At 42.1% G+C, this 12,527-nt stretch overlaps 1 protein-coding gene across 3 annotated transcripts in view; it reads right to left on the reverse strand.

Annotated features, from left to right (window-relative positions):
* Positions 1-12,527, reverse strand: part of Tmtc4 (transmembrane O-mannosyltransferase targeting cadherins 4) — a 61,995-nt gene that overhangs the window by 30,541 nt on the left and 18,927 nt on the right. For all 3 annotated transcript variants that reach the window (XM_036198883.1, XM_036198881.1, XM_036198882.1), the window contains exon 6: positions 1,836-1,936. In XM_036198883.1, coding sequence (XP_036054776.1) covers positions 1,836-1,936 — 101 coding nt within the window. The remainder of the gene's footprint in view (positions 1-1,835; positions 1,937-12,527) is intronic.

Here is a 12,527-nt window from a genome sequence, read left to right on the forward strand (position 1 = left end):
CTAAGCTTTCCTGTAATGATACAAGGTCAAGAAAGGCTATATGGGAGGAGGAGGGTAGTGGGTTTTTTTAATGTGTCTCTGTTCCTCAGACTTAATCCCAGCTTCTATTCATATGAGATCTAGAAGTGTGTGCCCACCAGCTTAGGGAGCCCTGTCCTGCCTGCTTTAGTGCTGGCAGTTGAGGCTGGACAGAATAACACATTCAACACTTAGCTCACTAGCATCCATATGAGGTGTCATTCAATGACTGGTTTTCTCTCCCAATAATTGACTCACTGAGAATTTGCTCTATGAACATGGCTTTTCTTGTATTTTACTAAATAGAATGTATCCCACAATTTAAACACAGTGAAGATGATGCATGTACTATATATGCCACAGAAACTTCAATTCTCAGAACTGTAAGTGTGTAACGAGGCACATCCTGCATGGAAGGAACCTTCTAAGAAGTTTATTTGGGGTGGATGGCATGTAGTCCATGGTGTGTGTGTGTAGGTTAGAGGACAACTTGTAAAAGTCAGTCCTCTCCTTCCACCATGTGGGTCCCAAGGATCAAACTCAGATCATCAGGCTTGGCAGCAGTCCCCTTTACCTGCTGAGCCATCTCACTCGCTCTACACACCTCTTTAAACACTAGACTAACTAGGCCAAGGCTTCTTAAACTGTGGGTCATGATCCCATGTGAGGCCATATAATTAACCACAAAAAACCTGGCAAAAGTCTTTGAATACATAATAACCAAAAATTAAATCAAAATCAAAACACATAATGAGTCCAGTGTGTTTGTGGAGCCCCCACCCAGGGTCCATTGTGCAACCTCACTGAAGCCTGGGTTCTGAACACACAGAATGCACTCTCCACTCTGTATGCCATCATACCACACAATGCCCCAAATATCGTGCTCAGATTCTGTACTACCCCATGCCATGAATTATATCTCTTTACATACCAAGTTCTCTGCTCTTACAGAAACATAATGGTTTAATGAAAGAAAATAACACTTTTAATCTTTTGCTATCATCATTCAAAAGCATTGAAGTATCAAATTAGTGTTTTGTTAGATTGGATTTTGTTAGACCAATATATCCACCTCACAGCATGCAAATATATCCTGGTTGTTGGCAATATTGTAATATACCAAAGAATTGCTTTAAAATAAATTTATGATTTATTAGTAAATGTTTGATTTGTAAGCTTATCTTATATACCTATATTATATACCTGGGGTTAAGTAAAAATATACCTGGTGGAAATGGGCTGTGAACATACAATGTTAAAGAAGCCAGGACTGAGGATCCAGTTTAGTAGTGCAGTGCTTGCCTTGCTGGCACAAGGTATGGGTTTGTTTGCTGGAACCACAAAAGCAAAACAAGCCCTGAACTGGACTTAATCAGGTCAAGGTGTCTCAAGCATTGACTCAAGTCTCACTTTTGGGTGAGAGAAGAGCCAAGGGTGTGGATGCCTACAAGGTTTTTGTGGCTGGCATTGTGTTCCTTGTATACAGGATTGCTAAGTATGAGAGCGTCCCAGGAAACTCCAACCATTCTTTTATTTTTCTCTAAGGGACCAGTCTACAAGGAACTACACCCCTTCCCTAAGAACTTCCCACAGATCAATTCCCACCATTCACTAGTCACAGTCAGAAGAACCAGTCAATTCCCCATCTGAAATGCTGGCATTGTGGCAGCCAAGACTGTTAGTACAAAAAGGGCTAAAACCTCAGGCTGCTGACATACAGAAGCAGAGGAGGCCACAGGAGTGGAATGTCCCAGTGTCTCTCTCCGAGGGAATGCATGTGTACAAAAGGCAGGCCCTGTCTGTGTCTGAACTCTTACCAGCACAGTGATTCCTTGCTCTTTACACAGCATAGCCACTGCTCCCAGAAAGATACTCAGCAACACCCAGAAGGTGGAAGAATGTATTCCCTCCTTGTTACCTGCCAGTAACAAACAAACACATTAAGTCATGGAATAATATGTTCCATTTCATCAGCACCAGGAAGTAAAATTCTAAGCATGCACCTCAGAGTCACTAACCTGAGTTTGGTCCCATGGTGGGCCAACGTGCAGTTCTTCACTCTGATTGGACAACATTCTTTAAATAGGACACATGTCCCATCTTAAGGCATTGAGAAGCATTGTAAGTAAGCTCTGGCCACAAAAATGCCACAATCCAGAGTCTCCATAGAGCAAGTTTCTTCTTCCCTACATGTTGAGTGTTCTTTGGACTTGCTCTTGAATGCTAAGCCCCCATAAGGGTTGCAGTCCAGACAGACCCATGACCTTTACTGGTCCAGAGTGCTAGGAAAACAAGCTGTCCATCAGTAACCATGTACCCTTCAGTGATAGAATCAGAGCCATTGTGCACAAAGAGGAGCAGAGCCCAGTCCTCATCATTGGCATAAGAGACTGGGAGATGTGTGGGCTACTACAGGACCATTCTAACAAGTGGTACTGAAAACTCTGACACTGCAAGCAATCCACCTGACTGCAGAATAACTCCAATGATCCCCACTGCTATCACAAAAAGGAGCTCGGACTGCCCAACCTATCACTGAAGGGTGCATGGTTACTGATGGACAGCTTGTTTTCCTAGCACTCTGGACTAGTAAAGGTCATGGGTCTGTCTGGACTGCAACCCTTATGGGGGCTCAGCATTCAAGAGCAAGTCCAAAGAACACTCAACATGTAAACTGATGAGAAACCTGGAGGTCAGGGGTGGTGGCCAGTGGCCACCAAGTTGCTTTCTGAGGAAGCAGGTATACACCATTGCTATCTGTGGTCAATAGAAAATACAATCTAGTGGCCAGAGCTGAAAAGCTGGAAGGAGACAGTGTCACAGGCAGGTCTCACCCCTGCCCACTCTTTGAAGCCCTAGGTCCTCATATAAGTGAACAAACACTGCATCTTCTTGGGAGAACCAATCATTAGCGTGTCTGGGTACTACTACAAGGACTTTGCTCTGCCATTCATTACTAACACACAGCGTCTAACATGTTACTTCCATTTACTCCTCTCATCTATAAGATGGGGTAATGAACCTACCTTAGGAAATGATAGGGAAAACCTATAGTGGAATAACTTGCCACTATGTTATAAATTACATGGAAGCAGAACACCTCTAGTAATACATAAGAAACTGACTATAGTAACTAGTGAGTGAAGAAAAAATGGAGTAGGGAAGGAAGTCTCACTTTCCACTGTAGAACTAAGTTCTTAGCTGTATGCACATACAAAAACCAGATCAAACACTAAACTTAAAAAAAAAAATTACTTGATCTAGTGAGGAAACCACAGGGGCATCTGATAAATGCTGCATGCAAACCACTGTAACTTCCTGAGGTCAGAGTGATAGAATTTCTATGGAGCATTGATGCAACAGTCAAGGGGAGTGGCTGGTGAATCATCCTGGCATAAAATGTATGAAACATGCAGTGGAGTTTCCAAGGTACACCACGGTTCTCATTAAACTGCTCACTCCAGAAGCCAGCAATAAATGCTATGTGTGTGTGTGTGTGTGTGTGTGTGTGTGTGTGTGTGTGTGTGTGTGCATGTGCACACATGTGTGTGCAAACACTGACTGTTTATAAATCTTGTGGTTTAATTAAGGACTGATTGGCAAAGCCCCATGATGGAAGTCTTTCATGTCCTACCAATAAACTGGGACCTAGAGTGCACCAGAGGTGATCTCTACTCATGCCCTCTGTGTGTGGGCTAAGATACCTTTCAAGGTGATGAAGCCTGTAGCTAGCTGAACCCCTTGGAAGCTCACAAAAGCACGAGCAGCACCATTTTCTGCCAGGACTGACACCTGCTGTTGCCTTCAGGCTAAGGGTAACCCTTGTGAATATGGCTTTCATTAGTGGCCTTGCTACTGTGACCACCTGGCACCCTCTAGCTTCCCTGGTCTATATTCAATCCCAGACATAGTAGCCAACTCAACAGATTCCCATTTTCCTTTGCCTGCCCCATTCCCCTGGGCTAGTATGCCTCTGGCAAAATCCTACCCTTCCTATGAAGCTGTCAAATGTCACCTAAGCTGTGAAGCCACACCCCCACTCTCCCAGGCAGTCTTCCTTCCAAATTCACTTGCTTTACTGCAGTTACAACAGCAAGTGGCCTGCCTGACCGCCTGTAGATAGGTGTCCCTAAATGACACCCCAGATTAAGTTAGGAGGAGCCATAGCCTATAAACTGCATAATTATAACCCACAATCCATCAGGACATTCTTCAGAATATTATAGAGACTGGATTTTCTCTTATTGCCCCACATAAGAATTTCTCAAGATTAGACATTTGGTTGGTTGATGCTTTGCTGTGGGGACAATGCTACATACCACAGGAAATTTAGGTGCACATCTACTCATTAGATAAGAGAAGCATCTCTAACCAACTGTGTTACAGATATTGCTAACTGACCTTGGTGGTCGGAACCATGCCTATTGGGAAACCACTGGCCTAAACCAGTGCTACTCAGGTTGAGGGCCTGCAGCCTGGGCTTAGATATTGCTAAAAATGCAGAGTTATAACCCATTTAGGTCTACCTAGTCAGGAATTCTAAGGATGGCAATAGCAAGCTTTTTTAACATGCTTCCCAGATCTTTTGGACCCCCAACATCACCTTGGCAGCAAGTTACATTGCCAGCACCCTGCCTCTGAGAACTGTAGTGACCAGACAGCACCAGTACCCAACTGACTCTAAGTGGATGAAGGAGAATCCTTTCCAGGATGCTTCCAGCAGGGGGCCACCTGGCCTAGACTTAAATAATTTCAGCACAGGCATGAGCATCTCATAACACAGCCCATTTCATTTAAGTTCTGGTCCATTATGAATATTATTCTTTATGCTGAGCATAAGCTTGCCTTTCTAAATTTCATGGCTTAAGCTCCAGTCTGTTTCAGGTGGATGAAGGCCTGGAAGTCTCAATGTTTCCTCTAAGAACCATTACATATTTATCTAGTTCTATCAAACAAACGAAGGGTGGTTTTACTTACAAAAATGACTTATACGCATGTAATAACAAAAGATCACAATTTCTGATTTGAGGCTTTGTATGTTCCAGACCCAGCACGAGGTGCTGCAGTCTAGCTTCATTCCACTGTAATTATGTCCACTAAACTCTAAGCCTAACTTTTCTATGCAGTTATAACTGCCAACACACTTCATTCTGTTATACCTCAGCATGTGATCTGGATTTCATTTTCTTTTAATTATTAAAACTTCTTGTAAAGAACTTGCAAATAAAAAACATTATACAGTGAGATTAGCCAGACCCGAAGTCCACACGTCTCAATGACCTTATATAGTTAGTATAGCCATCCTGAAACTGTGGAGCTTTGCCTTTCGCCACCAGTTCTGTTTTATTTATATTTTTATGGATTTGATTTATAAATCATTCTCACCTCATACTTCTCACCAAAACATAATGATTTCCCAAATTCATAATTTTAAAAGCACATCCCCAAATCATTTTACATATCTTCCTAGAAAAATGTAATTACTTCATGTTTTACTTAAATACAACGTGATGAATTTTCCCCCATACGGATGTAATAGGAAACAAAGTCCCAGTTCCCCCTTTAAAACATGCAAAGGATGACTCTTGAAGGCACCCTGGTAGCATAAAGCTAAAGTCTATGTGGTTGTGAAATTGAAGGACTCATGTCCCATTTATCTAGTTTAGAATTCAAAACAGACATCTTCATGGATGGCTAACATAGACTTAATGGAATGTATAAAAACAAAACAGAAAACATAGCCTGTGGCTTTATCAAGCTTTTTCCCTAGGGTCACTTCACAATTGTACTATACCTCTCATGCCCTGTGCTGGATGGTTTTTGTCAATTTGGCACAAACCTGACATATCTGGGAATAGGGACTCTTACTTGAGAGAATGCCTCTATCAGATCGGTCTGAAGAAAGTCTGTTGTGTATTGTCTTGATTAATGATCAATGAGGGAGGGTTGACTCATTATAAGCAGTGCCATCATCACAGTTGTATAAAAAAGCAGTCTGAGGAACACAGGAGGAACAAGCCACTTTGCAGCATCTTTCCCTGTTTCTGCTTCAGCTCCTGCCTCCAGTTCCTGTCTTGAGTTCCTGCCCTGGCTTCCTGTGGCATGGGCTGTGACGTGGAAGTGTAAACTGAAATAAACCCCTTCCTCTCCAACTTGCTTTTGTCATGCTTTATCACATCATCAGAAAGCGCTGAAATCACTTCCTTCACCTCCTCCTTTTGGCTTCTGACATAACACACCCAGGGCTAAAACCTCTGTGGTGAAGACACTGTTTCTCTGCTCAAGTTTCTTTAGCATCAGTGACCAGTTACTATTGGGCACTGACTCTGAAATTAGTGGCCATTTCGGATCAAAGGAAACCCTTCAATTGTCAGTTATTAACCTGGAGACAGCTTTACCTGCAGAGAGCCACACTCCAGACCTGCTACTATCTAGAAGCAAGACATTAATGCTAACAAGCACTTGAAATTTATCTAGTCCCAGCTGAGATTCCAAAGACTCTGTATGAAAAAATAATGTAAAATATTTCACATTTTATACTGATTCTATATAAAATTGTATGTTTGATAGACTAAAATTCATCTAATTACTTTTTTTTTTTGGAGACAAGGATTCATATCCCAGCCTGGCCTGAAACTCACTATGTAGTAGGGATGATCCTGAATTTCTGATCCTCTTGCTTCTACCTCTCAAATGCTGAGATTACAGGTCTGGTTCATGGGAGCTAGGGACTGGACTCAGGGCTTTGTGCATGGTATGCAAGCATCCTACCAATTAAGCTACATTTCAGCCCACTTAGACACTAGGAAACAGAAAAGGACAAGGAGAGCCTTGTTATCTTTCTACTACATGGCAATGTCTACAGACCCCATGATCAGAGTCTCAGCTCACAAATGAAATGACCTACACAGTGCTATGTCTGTATTCCAGTTATACCTCTGAAATCCTACAAAGTATGAGATGAGTCTGCTGATTTAAATCCAACTTTTTCTCATCTATTCTTTGCTACAGAGTTACCAGTATTTTACCTCGAGCCATACGACAAAGCAAACACATGTGCTAGAGTGTCTTTCGGAATCTACACTAGAAAGCTTAATCTTTAAAACCCTATTGTCTGGGGCTGGAGAGATAGTTAAAAACACTTGCTGCTCTTCCAGAGGACCCAGGTTTCATTTCCAGCACCCATATGAGACATCTCACAACCACCTGTAACTCCAGTTCTAGAAGTTCCCACACCCTCTGGCTTTTGCACACAGGTGCCTGTCTACATGTGGCACATACATACACTCAGATCGTACACAAAATAAACAAATAAATCTCTAAAATCTCACATTTAAGTCAAGGGGGTCTTCTTTACAAATACATAGTATGTCTGTGCATTATAAACCAAGGTCAACGAACCTACACAACATCAGCAAAATGCTTCTATATACCCACCAAGGGTGGGTAAAAACTTAAACTGGGAAACTGGCTCTGAGTTCTGGGTCAACCCCGTTTAGTGTAGTTTTATCCACGCAATTCCCCTAAATTAAGATTTACTTTTAATCTTGGTTTATCAAAGCAACTACTGCTAATCATGGCCAATAGGCAACACAACCTAGGTGAATTTAGACTTCATGTTTTTGTGGCTGTTTTTAACCTGGCAACCAATGCTAGCAACTCTCATTACAAGTATGAACATCTCAGTACAGTGACAGAAACACTGGGCTACTTTGCACATAATATTGAGTTAATGGTTTCTTTTAGTTCCATATTTATTAGTCTTTTATATCTCCACATTTCATATGCAATTGCATAATACTACCAGAAAGTTAGTAATTTTTTCAGTGTAAACAAATACAGTTAGAACTCAAGTCTTTTCGTTTTTAATTTAGCCTTTAAACCTCTTCACAATGAAAGTATCCCTAACATGTAAGGGGCCACTTAATTTTTAAAAAATATGTAATATAAAAAGTATAAGGAAAATGGATTAATTTTAAACTTAGAAGCAACTGTGAGAGAGAGTAAAAATAAACCTTGGAGCAAATGTTGCTTCTAATACATTTACATTTATGAACATATTTGGGCAGAAATAAAGTCTCCCTAAGACAGGTAATTCTAACTTGTACACAGCTCTATACAAGTACTTTTGCTGGAGTTCACTGCCCCAGTTCTGTCCAGACTGCTAGAGCGCATGAAGCTCAGAAGACTGCAGGAGCGCATGACAAAACCAGTTGTGGCCATCCTATCTTTCACCTCGAGGAAGGTCACTTTCCAGGACAATTACCCAGCACAGCCAACACCGACAGCTTAAGACCCAGAACACAGGAGACTTGCCTCCATCACGCCCTCCCTGCCTCAGTCCGTGTCTCTATCACATAAGATGATGCAGTCCCTTCGGTCAATGGAGGCAAATGCTGGAGGAGTGGAGGGAAAGACACTTGTCAGCACTGACGCCCACAAGTGCCAACAGATGTGACCAATTTAATGAAGCATGCGCCTCCGACCTGGCACTCCTTGCAGAGGAAAGCTCTCCTTTCAGCAAAAGCAGCACATTGTACAAGCTAGCCCTCTTCACCACCCTCTGCCTGGCAGCTCTGCCGAGCGAAACTGGCACGTCATGGTGTGTGTGGGAACCGCGCCACCACGACAGGTGGCCACAACTTTGTAGCTGCCAGAGCTACACAATGAGCATCAGACTCGTGTTCCAAGTGCTGGAACCAACCAAGCCTGCTTCCATGCACAGAATGAGAGTCGGACTTGCTGTCCTCAGACAGGGGCCATGTGGAGAAATTCAAGCGAGGGAGGAACCGAGGGAAATGAAGGCAGGGAAGCAAGATACATATAGAACACCACCCTCAACAGTCTACTGGCAATGACCCCAGGCCTAAAAACAGGCTTCCATATTTCCATATGGCACAGTTAGGCAGCTAACTATTTTTATGGCAATTTTTTATACTGTAGTCTAGGCTGGCCTCAAACTTGCAATCCCCCTGCCTCTGCCTCCAGAGTAGAAGATGGAGGGTATGAGTAACCCAATTGGGTACACTTATTTTTTTAAGCATCACGATTTCTAAGTCAAAGAAAAAAACACATCTTAAATGAAATGAAAGGGAATGAAAACTCTGGGTTCCTGGCTGAACTACAACAGGACAGCAGCAGAGTTAAAAAGGCTTAAGAATTAAAAGCAAATGACTCTGAGATCCTGTTGGCATCTGGCTGAGCTGAGAACTTAAAGTGTGTGTTAGAACAATGTAGTAAGACTATCCCTCTCTGGAAGATCCCTCCTCCCAATGTGAGGGAGACTTCTAGTCCTAGTCTAAGGCAACAGTTGAAGAATGGAATTGGTTTCAACATTCTAGCAAGCTTACTGTACAGGGCTTTCCCGTCTCCAGTCTGAAATACCGGGCTTTGAAGGAGCTTTTGGTATTGACAAAACATCTCATGAGAATAGCACGTTTTTTAGTTTGGGCATTAAAAAAAAAAATTCCATGTACCTTCAACTCATTTGATTTAATGATTTTTTAAAGTAAATGTCTGATGCCTTTATAAGAACATTTTTATTTAAAAAAAGATTCTGTTTCAAAAGAGCTTATATGATGAAAGCACAAGAAAGAAAAGAAAAGAAAAAGAAAACCAGGCAAAACCCTGGAAACGACAGTGAGCAGATTTCCCTCCATTTCTCTGAAAATGCCAGGGCGTTAGAGCTTAGCAGAGTTGCCTCCTAATAAACTCAGGCCTAAAGATTGTTTAGACTTTATAATAATACAGACTGCGCCTATAAAGAAAGCTAATGAGGTTACCAAAAAGGAGCTATATAGCCTCTCAGAGAGCCCTCTAACTAGTTAAGTCAATTCAGAGCACTTAATTTCTGTTCCCTTATAAAACAGTATTAACTCAGTTCCAATGTAAAAACTTCTCTCAAATATCAAATTTACATGTAACTAAAACCGGACCTTCTTTTTATTGACTTTATATATTCAAATTCTTGAAGTACAAAGACCAGGTCTTTGAGCTGGTTGCTTTAAACATTAGGCCTCCACGTTAAACAGCATGATTCTTTTTCATTCCAGTAAAAACTGCACTCCTACTACAAAAGAGTTTTAATTCTCTGCAGTACTTACAAACACAGGCAAAACATTATGCCATGGCATGAAGCCATAAGGACTGCCTGGCCTATGTTCATCTGAACTGACAAGCAGGGAAAAGAAAACTGTGATGAGTTAAGACACATGGAAACATAAGACACTCAAATGCCTCTTAATATGAAAAGCTGTGTTCTGCTGGACCAATGGAAACCCGATAGGATGTCAAAGGTATTCATGGTGCAAAGGCCACCCCCATCTATTCCACAAATGCCATGAAAAGGTATCTTTTCTTGAGCACATGCAGAGAGGGAGAGAGAGGAAGGACCAGTTCAGGAGCAAGAGTGGAGAAGGGGATCACTTAGCTCCTTAGGCATTCTAAATAATGCAAGCTGTATTTTAATCAGAACATCCTGGACTGGGGCTAGAGATGTAAGTCAGTGGTAGAACACTTGACTGGCACATGTAAATCCCTAGGTATGATGTCAAACATGTGAAAAAAAAGTATTTTAAATATGATGTGTGTGTATACACATATACGTTGTTAGGGGTTTTTGGTCTTTTGGGGGGCCCTCCACCCAGCTCCTAAATAAATTTACTCACGGAGGCTTATTATTAGTTATAAACACCCAGCCTTTGCTTGTCTTAGTTTCTAGCCAGCTTTCCTTAACTTAAATTATCCCGTCTACCTTTTGCCTCTGGGCTTTTTCTGTCCTCTTACTTCTGTAAATCTTACTCTTACTGCGTGGCTTGCTGTGTAGCTGGGTAGCTGCCCCCAGGTCCTCCTCCTTCTCGGCTCCTATATCTCTCACTCAGTTTCCTGCTTCTACATACACTCTCTGCCTGCCAGCCCTGCCTGTCCTTTGTCCTGTCTTGCTATCGGCCAGTTCTCTATTAGACCACTAGGTGTTCTACACAGACACAGTAACACAGCTTCAGAGTTAAACAAACGCAACATAAGCAACAGTAACACCTTAAAATAATACTCCCTAACACATACACATGTAATACATGTGGGACTATAAATCCCCCCATGGGGCTGTATGGACTTTGTCTTTTTAGGTTTTGTAATCCCAGCACTAGATACAGGGCCTGGCACAAGAAATGCTTTTAAAATGTGACTGATTGGTGAGGGAATGAATGATCTAAATTGATGAGTCCCTGTGGTACTTTTGAACAGTATCAGAGACCACAAGCACGTTCCACTAACATCTTTCATGCAGAGGGAACTTTCTGTTCTTCCTCTGTGAAGGTTTATGGACCTTGCTTGCCTCTTAGAAGAGATAGGTCTTAGGTAATATATATGCTAAGCTGAACATCAACATGGTGATTAAGAAATGTTTCCAAGGAGCTAGTACTTACTCCAACAGAACATTTTACTCTTGATATGTTTGGAAAAGAGTCAAGAAAACCACAAATATAGAAAAGTTATTGGAATCATGGCACCTCTGTCAAGAGACAAGGGGACACTTGGTGGTACACGGGAGACAGGATGGGAGCGGATGAGGTTTATGCTGAGTGGCTGGTTTATGCCGCTGGTCCGAGGAGCAAGGCAGGCTGCTCATGAGGACATAAAGTCCTTAGGGAACTACAGTGGGGGTCAGGCCTATGACCCTGCTCAAGAGAGACAAGGGCTTCCCTGCAAGGAAACTAATCAGTGTATGTAAGACCCCCTCAGACGACTTGGAACCTCTGGACATGCCATGGAAATGCAAGGCAGAATTCCATCTTTCCGAAGACAGAAAAACCAGGAGCGCTGACAAACAGCAGTGAAATTAATTGACAATGATGGAGACTCTGGAGATGGGGATTTCAACCACTCACTTTAAACTCTGCAGTAACTAAGGTATCTCCAACTCAAGCATGCCAGGGCAAGTGAACAGTTAGGGGGCAGAAAGGATGCAGAGATCCAAGGCTGAGAGTAACTTCCAGGATCAAGGCACTGAGGCCTGAAACTACCAACTACCACAGCTTCATAATTCCCGAAGACCATGTAAGCACAAAATGCCAGAGATCAAGTGGGGCGACTCCACGGGCTCCATTTGATCCACTCTTTTCTGTCTTAAAATGAGCTCAAGTTAATCAGAAACCAGAATTTCAGGGAGATGAGGTGCCTACAGACAAGAAGCAGACAGAGGGCTTCTGTGAAGGCTCCCACATCCATCATTCTGTCTTCTCACTGCTGCAGGACCGTCAAACAAATCAGTATCTACTTATAATCCTAGCGGATTCCACATGAGCCCATGCTACTGATCTACAAACACGAAACACGTCCAAGTTAACTTTATTGGAGATATTTATAAACTTAAGACCTAATCATCTCTTCCTCATGCTAAAATAAATACAGTATAAGTGATAAAATAGCGTCACTGAACCAAAAAAGAGAAGTATATGGCTAACAGTTTTTCACCAACTTCCCAGGAATCAAAGTATGAATAAACTGAA

Source organism: Onychomys torridus, chromosome 9, assembly GCF_903995425.1.
Source record: "Onychomys torridus chromosome 9, mOncTor1.1, whole genome shotgun sequence".
Classification (NCBI taxonomy): domain Eukaryota; kingdom Metazoa; phylum Chordata; class Mammalia; order Rodentia; family Cricetidae; genus Onychomys; species Onychomys torridus.